This window comes from Bacillus rossius, chromosome 16 (assembly GCF_032445375.1).
Source record: "Bacillus rossius redtenbacheri isolate Brsri chromosome 16, Brsri_v3, whole genome shotgun sequence".
NCBI lineage: Eukaryota > Metazoa > Arthropoda > Insecta > Phasmatodea > Bacillidae > Bacillus > Bacillus rossius.
In genome coordinates this window covers 5,948,617-5,965,978 of record NC_086343.1, presented here as the reverse complement: position 1 = coordinate 5,965,978, position 17,362 = coordinate 5,948,617, and the positions used below count along the sequence as shown (strand labels likewise).

The 17,362-nt window shown below is 37.3% G+C and overlaps 1 protein-coding gene across 1 annotated transcript; it reads left to right on the top strand.

Annotated features, from left to right (window-relative positions):
* The first annotated feature begins 6,197 nt into the window (after nucleotides 1-6,197).
* On the top strand, nucleotides 6,198-16,738 carry LOC134540414 (ovalbumin-related protein X-like). The gene is made up of 8 exons (XM_063383137.1): nucleotides 6,198-6,813; nucleotides 9,949-10,082; nucleotides 11,902-12,084; nucleotides 12,431-12,644; nucleotides 13,685-13,899; nucleotides 14,560-14,739; nucleotides 15,273-15,411; nucleotides 16,527-16,738. The coding sequence occupies exons 1-8, from the start codon at nucleotides 6,795-6,797 to the stop codon at nucleotides 16,646-16,648; spliced, it is 1,206 nt and encodes a 401-aa protein (XP_063239207.1). The 5' UTR covers nucleotides 6,198-6,794; the 3' UTR covers nucleotides 16,649-16,738.
* Nucleotides 16,739-17,362: the final 624 nt, after the last annotated feature.

Below are 17,362 nucleotides of genomic sequence, written 5' to 3'. Positions count from 1 at the left end.
CGCAGATTCATTTCGCGATAGTCTGAAATTCACACACATACACCTACAAGCTGCACTTGCGACTGGCTCACTGTTCGTCTGGGCGACTCTGGGCCAATGAGAAACCCTCAACCGAAGAAGTGACGAATCTCGGGCAATACCAGTTGAGACGACTCACAAGTCAGCAGCCAAACGAACTGGCCGTTATTTACCCGAGTGTACAGAGGACTGTGTAGACTATCCTGGATGTCATCGAAACCGCGAATTTTTCAGGTCCCTATCTATGACTAGAGACCGGAAAAATTCGCGGGTTCAATGACCTTCAGGATAGACTCCAATATATTCTACACACTCGGGCAAATGCCAACTGTTCATTGGTTGCTGACTTGTGAGTCGTCTCGATTGTGTGGGCCTGTGATTCGACACATCTATGAGTGATGGGTCTCTAATTGGCCCTCAGTCGCTCAGATTAACAGTGGACCAATGGCAGAAGCAGCACTAAGGTATAATTATTTGAATTTTAGCATAACACGATATGAATCTGCGAATTTTTCAGGTCTCTATCTATTACTTTCTGTCAGGATTTTCAGGTAGTGAAAGTTAGCATTAAAATTAAATCATTTGGTCGGCTTGGAAATACCCATGAGGTCCGCCCATGTTGGATATCTGAAGGATACTCCATCCCAGGAGGAGATCGGTATTTGGCCCAAACATTCTGTTTTTGAAAATAAGTTGCTTGGTTTCCACGGGGAACACTTAGAAAGAAGGGGGGGGGGGGTACCACCCGGCGAACCTGGCCCCTCAGTGAAATTTATAATATTATTAAGTTACACGCGCTTATTAGCGTTACACACTTTTATAAGAATGAAATCACAGTAATTATATTATATTACCTGCATTATTTAAAATATAATATTTAAAAAAGACATAAAATAAATGAATTAAGAAAATCCATCACACACGCTTATTTGCGTTACACGTGCTTATTATAAGGAAATTTAGAGTACTTAATTATATCATAATACATGCATTCTTTAAAGTGTAATATTTAAAAGACAAGATGAATTAATTAAAAACACCGGTACACAGAAAAAGAAACAAAAAAAGAACTGTAAAACAAATATGTATGTACTGACGGCCATTTCCAAAATTTAGTAATTCGCAAAATTCGCCAGGTAAAAGTGCAGTGGGTCTGCATAGATCAGTCATCCAGATCGGCATTAATTGTTTTGACAGTATTACATACAATTTTTGTTAAAATCTTTTATGGGTGTATATTTGTTAAAAGAACATTGATAATATACAAGCGGATGAGTTTCGCCGAGGAGAAGGATAGGAAGTTGCCAGACCTTACTACATGACCGTGTGGCGGACATAGAGAAATGACACAAACTCACTGTTTGTGGGGAAGCCTTCTTTTCACAGGCGAGAGTGCCAAACGCCCGACCATGCATCTTCGGCCTTTTTTTGTTCATTGTAAAATGTTAGGTTAGCTACATTATAAATACTTTAAAACATTGTGGACGGTTGATTTTGTTAGGATAGCTACATTAAAGATACTGTGAAATCATGTAAACGGTTCCCTAGCCCTGGATAGCTACATATTAAAAAGTTATTTGCTAAGCAACCATAAAATGATTTTACAGTATTTTAAATGTAACTTTACTTACCTAATATAACCAACCATCTACAATGTTTTAAAATATTTATAATGTAGCTAACCTATCCTAATCGACCGCAAAATTTAATGCCACACCGGTTTATACAATGAGATAGAACGGAAAAAAAAAGCGAGCATGAACTTCGGGGAACTTCGGGTGTGGCTCTCTCGTCTGTGAAAAGAAGGCTTCCCCTGTTTGTGTGCCCATTAACTACCTCCTACGATTTTCTATTATAAAACTGAATTCATCCCTTTTTCACTCCCTTAGGAATGTAATTTCATAATTTATTGTATGAAGTCTATGTCACTCTCCGGCCCATACGCTATTTATATGCAAAAAAAAATCATATCGATCCGTTGCTGCGTTGCTGCGTGAAAGAAGTAAAAACAGACAAACACACTTTCGCATTTATAATATTGGTAGGGATGACATTTTTCCCAGCTGTAACTTCAAAGACGTGTACCAGACTTGGGAAACTCTTTAGACCACAAGTCGTTTAGTTGTTTTCAACTTGTTTTTTTGACGTGACAACGTCTGATAAATCGATGAACCCCGGCTGCACGCACGAAAATGTGTCCCGTTACGCACATTGTTCCGTTACGATGTGTCCCGTTACGCTCATTATTCCGTTACGCTGTGTCCCGTTACGCTCATTGTACGCTTTCGCCGCACCGACAGAAGTGAAAACTTGAAATTATACTAGTAATCAGATTCATTTTCTTAAGTGCATTTGACGTAGAAATGATTTCATATTACACATTTACAAACAAAGTTTTAAGTATTTATTCTTTTATTATTAAAAAAAGTAGCATCTGTCGGCGAGTGCAGTAATAATAGGTTATGTTACAATTGACTAAAAAATTATGGTGATTCATATAATTGATGATAGATATTTGATTACAGTTTATTTATATGCAAACTTGTTCATAATTATATTTAAAATTTATAGCTAAACGCCAGTTTTTTAAAATTAATTACATGTCATCTACACGTGAACTGTTTCGTCGACTGTTTATAAAGTGAAGTGAAAAGTTAATGTGGTTTTCATTGCTTCTTACAACAACAATTTCGGCAATAAATGTTAATTATTCTTGCATTTTAAAAATCTGATCACTAGAATAATTATAGTATTTATTCTTTTATTATTAAAATAAAAAACGATTCAATTTTATTCATAAAAGTATGCAATCATTTCATCAATGCTTTGTTATGACGTTGTCACGTTAAACTATCGTCCGTAAACCTACTTTACAGACCTTTTTTTTTTTTTTTTAAGTTTACGTGCCATAAAACGTGGGTTCCAGCAAACTTGTGTGTTCAGGGATGTTTTTTTTTGTTTGGTTTTTTGAAAGATTGCCTCCAGCTATGTCGGCACGCACTAATGAGAGTTGTCGTTGACTGAGTTTTCCCGCACTGTTTGTCCCGACCTCGTCTGCGATGGGAAGTCGAGATAAATCAACCAGAACAACAGCCCGAGAGTGTTACACAGTATGTGCATCTTTTCCAGCTAGAGAAACTTGAGATTCTTCTGACACTGGTTCAGACGGCCGAATAACACACGTCTATGCATCTTCGCATATTTATATGCATTTGTGTATATGTGTGTGTTTATACACACACATGCACACACCCAGGATGTCTCAATTCTTTGTGCCCAAACTCTGGAAATCAATTAATTTCACATTTCAAAATCAATTAAAAAAAACTATTTTAGTAAATTTTCGAATTATCCTTTTTTATGATTTTATGACATATTTCACTAATTTTCTTTCCAACTTTTCTGTACATTACCATATAAAAAAGTCAATTCCAGAAATACTTAAGCTACAACCAATTTAATTAAACCACTGAAAGAGCGTTAGATTTCCCGTCAAAGAATATTATTTGCAATTTTCAGTCACTTGAAATGTTGACCTTCGTCAGTTCAAAAATTTTAAAATTATAAAAAATTGAAATTTTGAAAAAAATTGTTTGTTTACTGGATTTTTAAACAAATACCTGCAACTCGTCAAATTCCATAAAACCTTCGTCATTTGTATATCTTCATTACATTGGTATGTCCGGATATAGCTTTTGTAAAATTCAACGGTAGGTTAGAATAGTTGTGATAACAAAAATTTCAATTATCGGCTATTTTTTTTAATATATAGCTATTTTTTTAATATAGTTTTTCTTACGTCAAGGTGATCTTTAATTAATTAAAAGAATGGTTAGGTAAGTGTAGTACATGTCGTAATAACTAACATAGTTGTTACAGTCATAAGACAATGCCACAATTGAAAACATTAGACTTGTGACTTTACGTTTTGATCAATGACCTTTATCCTCATTTCACAATTCAAACACAACTTTTGCTTATACCTTCGATGTTCTAACCTCACAAGTTTAATTGCCAATTATAGCTGATAACTAATCTTAAGTTCAATCTATAGGAAATTTTTAATTGATTTCACTTAATTTGTCCCACACAACGCCACACGTACCAACTTGCAGATAGGCTCTGATTGGTTCTCGGCAAATCAGACAACTTGACTTTAATTTACGTTTCATTTTTCAAACATTTGAAGTCACGAGCTCTTGACTAACTTCACTAGATCAACGATGGTTAACCCTCCAAAAATGTTACCTGTCTAAAGTTTTCAACTGTGCAAAGATAAACATGTTAACTTTTATTGTTATTTTCTGAGGACCTAGAAAATGTTCTAACCGTTGTCGAAAACCTGACCTCAAAGGTGCTATTTACTGGTTGGGAAAATCACGGAGTGGCGTGAAAGAATCTACACTGAGGAAAAGCTACGGAACAAACATCACCCCGAAAAATCTTATCACTGGGCTCACTGAAAAAAAAAAAATCTTATTATATTAGTACTGAAAATTTATTTTTAAATGGTACGGAAATATTCATGTAAAATTACAGGTAATTTTCAAATTTGTACTTCTACGTGAAAACAACTGTATCAACACAAAATAATGTTCGTAGTATCAAACTGTATTTGGTTTTCTTACCCGGTAATTTATGCTATGTGTTGTCCAATAGTAAAGTTATTTGTAAACCGTTCACAGTATTAAGTGCGCACATAAAAACATACTACAACAGAATAAATAAAGTGCAATCATTGATTACTTAATTATCTTTCCCATGGTTTAAAGAAACTATGCTTGAATGAAACATCAATTGAAATACAAAATTATGCACCTCTTTCTGTAAGAAATACTTATTATTTTCTCTAAAATTGGTTGTCTATAAAGTCGGTTTACGGACGATAGTTTAACGTGACGTCATAACAAAACATTGATGAAATGATTGCATACTTTTATGAATAAAATTGAATAATTGTTATTGAATTATCACTATTTTGTATGGATACAAAGAAGTAGTGAAATTAAATCTACAATTTAATTGATAAATTTACTTTCATTTGCACTCATTAATTCAAATATGTTTATTACTTTAACGAAGAGATTATTTTAACTATAACTTTTACACATGTTTGCTATTTAACTTCTTCCAATCTCTGTTATTCTGTTAAGGATAGGACGATGATAGAAAAAGTAGGAAACGAATGGGAGTGTTTCAAGTTTAATGTGCCTCGAAAAAGTCAAATCGATGGTTGTTCCAATCGAATGGAAGAGAGATATATGTGGCGCAAGCGTACAATGATCGTAACGGGACACAGCGTAACGGGACAATGTGAGTAACGGGACACTTTTACGTGCGTGCAGCCGGCGTTCATCGATTTATTAGACGTTGTCACTTCAAAAAACTTCATATATGCAAAAAATAACCATAGCCACGTGTTATACAAATTTTCAACATTTTTTTTGTAGTTTTATAAGCTATATTTTGGCGACTGGTTTCCAAAGTAATCTTTTTTGTAGAAGTACAGAAAATATTTTTTCTGTGCGTGTTATCCGAGATGTTGTGCCGTAAACTCGGTTATTTCATTAAAATAAACCAAAATATAAATAAAATAAAGATTACGGGATCTTTTCGTCATATGAAAACATTTCAGCATTTTGAACTCGAAAGTTGAACTCTAGTGTTAAAAACGAGAGAGATAATATTTCGTGAAATAATTCAAACATGTGGACGCTGATGATTATGCTACGGTCACCGACATGCTAGTACGTGTTGCGCCAGACTGGCGAATCGCAGCGGCCTGTGTACGTGTACACACACATATATATACACTAATACACTGTACATACTCGACTGTATCATGTGCGTGTTGGACTATTTTTTGTATGGGTAAAATCTTGTGAGTTCGCGTCACCGACATGCTGCAGTAGCAATAAGTGAAGTTAAATTGACAGCATTGAGCGATTTTCTTTTGTTTATTTATTTACATAGTGAATGTTGATTATTTGTGGATTTAAGTTTATAGTTTTTATTTTTTTTATTTTTCAAGGATAAAACTTAATTTATTCTAATTTCAAAGCTATAAATGTTTCATTTTTTTTTAATTTCCAAGGAAATTTTAACATTTTTGTGTGGTACATATTGCGAGTATTGGCTATTTTTTTTTTTTAATAATTAGTTAAGTTGAAGTTATGATTTTTTTTTGTTTATTTATTTATGTAGTGAATATTTTTTTTTAATGTCAGGTTATGGATTTATGAGAAGTAATGTTGATTATTTGTGGATTTAATGATAAAACTTCATTTCTTCAAATTTTAAAGTTATTGTTGGTAGGGCCGAAACTTATGGGTTCGCATCATAGACACGCTAGTTATATAATACCAAAATCATTTTCTTGCGTACATATGACGTAGAAATGAAGTCATATTACACTTTTAAAAACAAAGTTTTAAGTTTTCGCTTCTGTTGACAGTCCCCGTGGCTGAGTTTTTTTTTTTTTTTTTTTTTTTAAAGATATTCCAAATATGTTTTTGGGAGACTGTGGAATGTGGAAGGTCCAGCCAGACGAAAACTGTTTAGTCCAGGCATCTTTAAAAAAGAATTTAAAATACTGTTTTTTTTTCTCCTGGCTCAGCATACGAGCAGAGTCATCAAGGCGCCCCGTATCGCAGTTACTAACGACCTCTACAACCACTGGTTGTAAGAATGCTGGCGTCAACAGACCTGGCCGGAGGTATATAAACTAGTCCCTCCCAGCAAGATGACACGCTGCGTCTGCGAAGTCTTCCGGCAAGATGGCTTTCAACATTCAAGGTGAGTGAACTCTTCTTTACTGAAGGCCCTGCCACTTTTTTTTTATGTATATATTTTTTCGTCTCCAACTTTGTTGGACAACTAAGGCTGAGGAGTCATATTGTACGAAATATATGTTTTAGTTTCACCATTATATAAAATTGGACCGATAACCTCAAACATGTTTCAAATCCTCTCACGTTATCAATGTTTTTTGACGTGACAACGTCTAATAAATCGATGAACGCCGGCTGCACGCACGAAAAAGGGTCACGTTACGCACATTGTCCCGTTACGCTGTGTCCCGTTACGCTCATTGAACGTTTGCGCCGCATCCATCTCTCTTCCACTCGATTGGAACAACCATCGATTTGACTTTTTCGAGGCACATTAAACTTGAAACACTCCCATTCGTTTCCTACTTTTACTATCATCGTCCTCACAGATTGGAATAAGTTAAATAGCAAACATGTATAAAAGTTATAGTTAAAATAATCTCTTCGTTAAAGTAATAAACATATTTGAATTAATGAGTGCAAATGAAAGTAAATTTATCAATTAAATTGTAGATTTCATTTCACTCCTTCTTTGTATCCATACAAAATAGTGATAATTCAATAAAAATGATTCAATTTTATTCATAAAAGTATGCAATCATTTCATAAATGTTTTGTTATGACGTTGTCACGTTAAACTATCGTCCGTAAACCGACTTTACAGACAACCAATTATTTTTTTTGGACTGAGGTATGCTCAAATATTTTTCAGTTTTTATCTTAACGTGAGCCTTGCCGAGGTCATTAATCTTCAGCTTCATGCCAGTAATAGTGGGAGCTGCTACCCTCTCAAAACCATGGCGAGTTTCCAGCAGCATTGCCTCTACTGGGGGGTCTCAGACACACCCCCACAAAGTGTCCTCCGACTGAAGCCGTTTGAACCCTTCAGGGAGGCAGGTTATTATACTATGAAATTACTAAAGACCTGAAAAATTCGCGGGTTCATTTCGTGTTATGCTCAAATTCAAATAGTTATACTTTAGTGCTGCTTCTGTCATTTTTTCGCTGTTAATCTGGAGGACTGAGGGTACAATCAGAGACCCTCACTCACAGAAGTGTCGAATCACAGGCCACCCAGTCTCGAGACGACTCACAATATTCAGCAGCCGATGAACAGTTGGCATTTGCCCGAGTGTGTAGAGGATGTTGGAGTCCATCCTGGAGGTCATTGAACCCGCGAATTTTTCCGTTCTCTAGAAATTACTATACATTAGGGACCGGAAAAATTCGCGGATTCAATGACCTCCAGGATGGACTCCAACATCCTCTACACTTCTCAAGTAAACACGCGTGTTCATTGGGTACTAAATTATGAGGCGTCTCCACTGGGTAGCTTGTGATTCAACGCTTCTTTGGTTGATAGTCTCTCATTGTCCCAGAGAGCTCCAGTTAAACTGCGAGCCAATAGCAGAACCAGCAGAATTGTACACATGTTTGAATTTCAGCCTATCACGAAATGAATCCGCGAATTTTTCCGGTCTCTACTGTACATGCAATGTTGTACACCCGCCGCTGAGTCGCTGATGCACGGTCTACTTCGTTCCCGTAGCGGGTACCCCCGGAGAAACAGTGCAGTGGGTGTGAAGTTCACGAGGAGTGTGTTGGCAGATCCGAGGCGAGTCAGCATCAGCGAGGGCAGGAGTACAAGGACCCGACTGAGTTCGCCGAACAAGCATGAATGGAAAAGAGAGGCTGCCTAGGGAAAATGGCGGAGTTTAAGGGGGGGTGCCTCCCATTTCAGGTCATGATTTTATATTTATATTAATCACTGATCAACTTTTAGACTTTTTTTTCCATTGTTTTTAACTTTCACGAAATGAAATATATATACAGCGCATACTTTTTGCATAATTAGCTGCCAAAGTTACATTTTTAACGTTTTTTGGGTTGTACAAATACTACTGAGAATTTAATTTATTTCAGAACTGAAACTTTTTAGGTTTTACTGCAATGCCACTGGCTGCTTCAAGAAGTGGTTTGCATTTCTATCACAAAAACTGATTTCATGTTTCTTGGCTGTCAAGATCGTGACAAATTTGAGAATTTTGAAATGCCAGGTAAAAATTTATTAATATTCTCTGAAAGAAATTCAAACCATTTCTTGAAGTAGCCAGTGGCATTGCAGTTAAACATAATAATAATAATAATTTCAGTTTTGCAATAAATTAAATTCTCCTTATTTGTACATCCCAAAAACGTTAAAAAAATGTAACTTTGTCAGCTAATTATGCAAAAAGTATGCGCTGTACATATTTAATTTTTCATTTCGTGAAAGTTAAACAATTGAAAATGTCTACAAGTTTATCTGTAATTACTATAAATATAAATTTTTGACCTGAAATGGGAGGCACTTCCTTAAGGGCGCCGTCTAGTCAGGGGTGTATCTGTGTCAGCGAGGCGGGATGATAAGCGCGACACTCGCTGGTGCTTCTAGCGCGGTGTCGCCTCTGGACTGGCGCGCAGTCTTCTCCCAGTGCACAGGACAACTGTGAGATCTGAGTGGTGACCGTAACATTATATTCCGTAGAAATGAAGATAAAGGAGTAATGCAAGTCCCTTAAGTGCTTTCAAGAATCTGTACTGGTTGTTTTACACCTAAACATTACTCAGAAAACATGCGTTTTAGCCATTTTAACGCTTCTAAAAATACAGTCTAAAAACTTAATCCGAAATCAAAAGTACTTTTCGGCCCTCAGCGAACTCTTAAATGCTTTTCGTAAGCAGACCCCGCTCGGTTATTTTGAGTAGTTTTGAAATCGCGTTGTGTTTCCTGAACTCTGCACACCGTGTGTGTGCCCGGGTTGGCGGAGCCCTTAACTGCGTAGGAAGAACGCCTTGAGGAATACCAAGGCAGGAGGTGGAGAGAACACGTAGTTGAAAGGAGTGCATGCGAAAGAGGAGAAGGTCTGGAATAAGAATGCGTGAGGAGCAATGGCGGAAAGACAGAGGAAGATGAAGGCATTTTCTCTTCGCTGACCTGACCACAGGTTGGAAGCAGCTGATGATGATGATGATGATGATGATGATGATGACGACGACTTCGAAAACGTGAACCAAGCTTGGAACCTGCGACAGTGTGCTGTTTGTTTTGTGACTGCAGTTTTCGTGTTGCTGATGGTCGCCGCGACCTTGGAAGCTGTATCACTCTACCGGGCAGTCGACGAGAAGAACAGCACCCACGCCCTGAAAGCTGTGTCGAGGTCCAACAACAACTTCACTGTAGATCTGCTCAAGGTATGCGTGCTGCAGTACCTTGGTAGCTTCTAAGATCGAAAATGTCGAAAATTTAATTCTATACCAAACAGTTTAAAATGCAAAGTCATTATCTGAAGACCCCTGGTCTTTTTTTTTCCTTCTTTTTTTTTTCCAGGGATAGAATGAGCTCAAAATTGGTATATCTCTCATTACTTCACTTTCAAATACATTGTAAGTTATTACTTGTGCAATATGATTATTTTAAAATGTATTTTTAGGAGGCAATATATTATTCTTTGTTTTATGGTATGAACGTTCTTACTATAAGAATAATATTCAGTGCTAAGAATAGCGGTCTTTTACATTTTGACTCAAAAGTTTTGAGCAACGAAGTATTTAAATTTCAAAAACTTTTTCAAACTTATCCTCCTGGATTATCATTTAAACCACAAAAAAAAAAAAAAAAAGTCTTGTATCCAATTTAGTAATGATATAAGAAAGTATTCAGTGATATTTGGTTAATTTCCGTTAGTTCTTAAGTCAAAAAAAATACGAATTCTTTTCTTTGGATTAAAATGATTTTAATTTAGTTTGTATTACTTATTAACAGAAACAATTAAACTTTCCTCCCTCAGCTTATTAATTGATAAAGTTGATATTTTGCACCAATCCTTCCAGCAGTGCAGTTAAAAAATTTAATTTGTACCAAGGATACAAAATATAATTAGGTAATTTTTTGTTCAGAAAAAGAAACGCAACTGACAAAACGCAGGAAAGGGGGAGGACTTTGCCGTGAGCTGGTGGTTATCTGGAGTCAGGTCCAGAGGGGTTTCAAGGAAGCACGGTCCCTGGAGAAGGGTAAACAATGCACTGGATAATTACTCCTGAAGTAATTTGTTAGCATATTTTTTGACGTGATAACGTCTTATAAATCGATGAACGCCGGCTGCACGCACGAAAAATCATGACTCACTGTCACGTTCCGCCTGAGCCGAGCGCGCAAGAACCGGCCAACCACAGTGCGAGAAAATCTTCTGTAATATAGAACAGGTTAAGGCGGGCTTTTTAACTTATTGTTCGTGATTATATTTAAACAAATTATTTAAATTAAATTTGCAAAAACTGTAAATAATATTTGAAAATTAAAAAGTATACAATTTTTCATCAATGTTTTCTTATGACGTTATCACGTAAAATTATCGTCCGTAAACCGACTTTACAGGCAACCCCCTTTTTTTATTATAAGTATTTCTCAAATGCAGATGTGTGATTATATAATTAAAATTTATAATAAAATTATTTTGAATATAGTTAAAAAAAATATGATTGTAACTAGTATAATATATTCAAATTAATTATAATTATTAATAAATTAGTCTGGTCTAATCTCTAGACTAAATTGTTAGTATCCAAGTCAATTGATATCAATATCAGAAACCAGTGAACTGTTAGTCTTGTGCATAACTAATATATGTCAAAATATTTTATAAAATGTTTAATATGATACTTATAAAGCTGTAAAGGGTCTGTTAATCCTTAAAAAAAATTGTATTTACCCATTGGCAGTTTAAACATTTTTTTTTCCTGGGGGAGTTTCACCATTTCACCAGGTTTTTTTTATTGGGGTGAGGTTATTCTAGACAACTCTGTTCCAACCTTCTCTCCCAAAAGTCAATTCTGGGTTTGCCTTTTGTGGCTACCTACTCCCGATTTTTTTTTTTTTTTTTCCCAACAATGCGTTCCTCCGATGCTTCATTCACCCTCTCTGATTGCGCCGACGTCGACGAGACGTTCAAATGGCAAGTTCGTTCGTTCGTTTCTGCATCAGAGCGTACACCCGACTACGTGTGTTCGCCAGGCCATCGAGGGCGACAGGAACGAGAACCTGGTCATCTCGCCGCTCAGCCTGCACGCGGCGCTGGGGTTCCTGGCGCAGGGCGCCCAGGGCTCCACCAAGCAGCAGATCCTGAAGGCCGCCTACCTGCCCAGCGACGACAATGCCACCAGGGAGGGCTTCAGGGCCATGCTCCACCCTCTGCGAGTGAGTACCTCCATAGCTCCACGCCCGCCCCCTCTGCAGGCCAGCACTCCCCAGCATCCTACATTCCGAGTTCTAGATGCAACATCTGGACAACAATGACTGTGAGACCGTCACACCTGTGGCACTCATTAAAAGTAATCCATATTTATCTTACCCGATAAATAGTAAACATATCCCAATCTGTGCCATATGAGTGATTTACGAAAGGGCACTAAAGTATTCAAAATGGAGTAAGCCTAAGTTCATGTTGCAGAACCATCGAAATGAATCGGAAAGTCGGTGTTACATTGCTGTACTGTTGTAGAAATTGAAGCATGACAAGAAGTGACTGCGTGTTTCCCCCCAGAACAACACCAACTACACCCTGCACCTGGCGAACGCAGCGTTCGTCGAGAAGTCGTTCCCGCTGAAGCAGTCCTTCCGGGAGGTGGCCCGCTCCAGCTTCATGGCCGACGCCAAGACCGTGGACTTCGCGAACAACGCCAGCGGCGCCATCGACGCCATCAACCAGTGGGCGAAGAACAGCACCGCCGGCAAGATCAGGAACTTCATGTCCCAGAGTGAGTGGACAAACCAAAGCGCGATGCCCCAAATATGGAACCTGACCAGACTCGTGTTTAATGAATAAAGCATAGTTGTGAGTTTTACCATCATGCTATATGGCACAAGAATGAATGGTAGGTACTTCTGTGATAGCAACATTTACCTATCCACGATTGTTGTAACTAGCTCAGAAAGTGTAGATTTCACAGGGTGAGTAAAACTCATTCGCTTGCAAGAGGTTTTACTTGATTTTGAAATTTTGTTTTTTTTAAATGTCATTGTTTTTATTTAGAACAAAGTTAAATATAAATGTTATTGTTCAATAATTTAGTTTGCTTTTTAACATGATTTTTGGGTTCTGAATACAGTACCAATTAAACCACCACTAGAAATCAGGCCTACTTTAATCTAACTTACTTACTTTAGCAGGGGAAACAGTGAGTTCACGAGTTAAATAATTGTCGGGTTTACACGAAGCAAGTTAGATAGCAAGTGATTTCACAGGCAAGAGACTAGAAAATTGAGTGGTCAGATCCTTCACTTCTCACGAGGCGATCTGGATTGGAATGTCAGCAGGGAGTGATTAATGTGGCCATTGTTGAAGTCAGATGGCAGATTACTGGGGATACTTTCCGAACAGCATTTTTGCTTGCAGCAAGCTTGCAGATTAACTGTGCCAGTTGGCTTTACTTAGCTCTATACAGAATTCTATAGGAATATTTCAGCAAACTGAAGGTGTGGGACTAGTATTCTTGATTCGAGCTTGGCAGCTTGTAGCAGCAGAGTTGCTGCAAGCTCAATCTGCTATAAGGGTCCAATTTCCACCATCAATTCATTACATTATTGCTCCCGCTCACCACTTCTACCCATAAAGAGCACAGTGTTTCAGACACATTTATGAAACATAACATTAACTTATTGCATGAGGACAATGTTTCTGCAACATTATCTAGAGGAATAAATCTGAAAATGTTTGTGTGGCATATGTCGTGACCTAGATGAAGCTGAGCATGAGACGTCAAAATCATAATTTTATCATTCGTCCTTGCACCCTCAGACGATGCTGACTCTAAGACCAAGTTCGTGCTGGCCAACGCGTTGTACTTCAACGGAACGTGGGAGAAGGGCTTCAACGCCTCACAGACGAAGAAGCGCCCGTTCCACGTGAACAGCGAGACCACGGTGCAGACGGACATGATGACCACCACGGCGGGCTTCAACTACACGTACAGCAAAGAGCTGGGTGCCCAAGTGCTGGCGCTCAACTACAAGGTGCGTGCAACTGTGGCCACTTGAACCCTTGCTTCCTCGCCCACGGGTTTGAGTCCACGTCGAGCAGGGATCGAACCCGCAACCCTCGCGACGTGACCGCGGGGCGTTCAGTGTCTCAGTGCTGTTGAGATTGAGATTCTGAACGCCTGCCAGGTACTAGCGCTGCCGAGCAGACAATGAAGGAACTGAACCAACTAGGCAGTGCTTTAGGAGAGGTGAAGGAATTTGAGAGTCCACAACAGGCTGAGGGTCACGAGAAAGTAGGTGCACTTAAGCACCAAGTTTTGCCCGTCTAAAGTTTGTCGCTCATGTCTTAATATTCAGTGTAATTTTATATAGCTCCTTGGTGTGTAATCCTAACTCAGCTATCAGCTAGCACAATATATTCCACGTGCTGGTCTGAGTAGGTCCCTGAGGGTACTCCTACTTACTTCAGTCAAAACTCAAAAGTCACATTTCACTTTAAATTCAGGGCACTAATTGTTCCTCAGATACCTGTCGATTTGATGGTTTGACATCCTTGCTCTAGTTTCAATGTAAAGAAGTGTACCTGCCAAAAGTTTTAAGACCAAACTTAAATATCAAGAGATGTAACTGTTTTAGCAGCAAATGTCAACTTTATACGTTTCTGCTTCTAACATGTGTGTCACTCCATTTCAGGGAGGTGATATCAGGATGATAATTGGTCTTCCTGATAACATTGATGGCCTAGAGGCATTGGAATCAAAAATCGATGAACTGAAAAAGACAATGGGAAAATTGTTCCCACAGACTGTCAATGTTACTTTGCCCAAGTTCAAGATTGAACAAGAAATTTACTACGACAATATTCTGCAGAAGGTAAGAACACTACATTTCTTCCAAAAAGCTAATGACATATGACTCCACTCTTCTACAAGATTCAACTACTCACCATTGAAGCTTAAACAAAATTTATAACCATGCATGCAAAAATTCACTTGATGGACTCCCAAGACCTTGAAATAACATTACTTTAAGGCTCTGCTTCACCTGCTCTGTTTGCATTTTCATGCTTCTAAATTTTATCTAGGAAACTTTTTCTTACGATGTTCCACTGTTTTCTCACCAGATATATGCTACAGGTTATGTGCTATTTGTAATAAGGCATGTAAATATAGATAACTTAAGCCTTGTCTGATTAATGACCTCGTAGTCACTCACTAGAAGTAAGTTTTCTTGGTTCCACAGCTCGGTAACACACATAAATTTGCTTCTTTCATCTCATTTTTTTAAATATTTTCATAAAAGTCTGCAATTAGTGGAAAACTAAATACATGCATCATGGCAGATGAATACCAGCCATTAATGTTTGTTTCAAATTAAACCTTAATATTATGAATTCACTCTTGCAGCTGGGCATCACGGAGGTATTCTCTCCGGAGGCGAACCTGAGTGGCATCTCTGACGTCAACAGACTGGCCATCAGCAACGTGAAGCAGAAGGCGGTCATTGAAGTCAGCGAGAATGGCACCGTGTCGTCAGCTGCCACAGGTTCTTACACTCATGCTCCCAATTTGATGGCTCATAATTAAATGAGCACTTTTCCAATCAACAATACTAAAAGAAACCCCATGTATAAACAGCAAATAACCAACTCGAGCCACTTCATATACTAATCGCAGGAAGGATTACAACATCCAAAGCATTATAAACCAGATCGATATCTTACTTTCGAACAACCAGACAGTTTTCTGTGGGGGTCAGACTTAAAAGACCACTAAAAACATACTCACATACATGCATGTAAGCAAGTTTCTTTGCTTTTAACGAAAGTGATTTTTTTTTTCAAGTCTTAAATAGGTTAGAACTAGTATTTTCGAAGCACCTTATTTTTAGGTACCAGTAAGAAAAATTGACACATATAAACTTTTTTTCTTTTACATCGGTGGTAGCTAACAATAACAATATAGAGTCACTGCTGATTAGGGATGGCAAAATGTTTTGTCATTTCGATATATCGCCTTTTGATACATTGTTTGAATGACATCGATACAAACAAAATATCAATTTGAAAATATTGATATTTTCTATGTGTTGGGTTATCATGATACCAAACTTTTACCCTTGTTTCACGTATTACAAAATTATAATTTTTAAGTATATGAAATATTGAGCTCTTGATAATATTTTAAAATGAAATCACCTAAAATTAGTTTGGCTCTTACTAGTAAAAAAAAATTACAACAAAGTATTTTTAAATTTTTTTATTATGTACTGTTTTTTACTAAAAAAAAAGTATTATTAGTTCTTCACCTTGAGACGATAATGCTTTGGTTTCCAGCGTGATCAAACATGGGAGTTTTTCGATGATGGAAATGAGACAGATATATATATGTATATTTTTTACTACCTATAATTTTATTTTCTATTTACCTGTCACAGGTGTGACATAGGTATATAAAACACGCGCGTATTTGAATGCAATATTGTATCAAAATTTCAAAGCAATCAAAAATCTTTCCGAGATTTAAGTTTTTGAACGAACGGACATTTACATTTTTATTTACATAAATGATTCAATGATTACTTCATTCATCTAAGTGATTTGTGCTTGCTGGAATCTGCTTCTCGAAAAAACTAATTTTCCGACAAATACCTTCCCACAGAAACCACCGGGACAACTTTATCCCAAACCTACGACTTCATCGCAGACCACGGCTTCCTGTACCTGATAGAGCACGTGCCCACTAGCGCCGTGATCATCTGCGGGAGATACACGAAGCCATAATCTGATGCATCGATAGTTGGCTGAACTCTACGAGAGAAAATAAATGTAAGCCTGAAAACAAAAGCAGTTACGAATAAATACAACAGCAAATATTTTTGTTTTTCATTTTTCACGTTTTCATGAATGAAGCTACGAAAATGTGCAGTTGATTGTTAGTAATAAAAGTTAATGCAACTCATCAGCTATTTTCTTTAATTAAACTTTTATTTTTCCTACATATAGAGCGAGATGGAACCAAATGCATGAATGACATTTTAATGCTTGTTGGCTAAAAGAAAATACGAAATCTATGTACATGTGTACAGTTTTAACAGTTTTTTTCTACTTTTCCCCGTGGTCTGTTTATAACTGTGAACTTGTTTCATAAACTGGTTTGATGATGGTTAGACAATATTTTCTGTTGCACCAGTGTTCTGAGTGCCGAACGAATATTATGAAAAGGTGGTTGGTTGTTACTAACGATGATCGTCAAAATGCAAGCAGTCCATCTTCATTCAACGGTAGAGCAACTACGAGCGAGGGGATTTCAATCCACTGTTCCAACACAAGTCAGTACAATTGCGATTGATGTTTCAATCATCTACAGGATATTTTTGGAAGGAGTCGAACTACAAAAATTGTGCCACTTTTAAAATTATTTCCTGGTAAAATTTATTACTTTTAATTTATATTTTAGCCTGAAGTTAGCAAAGGCAAGCTGTTTGACGGCCGCGA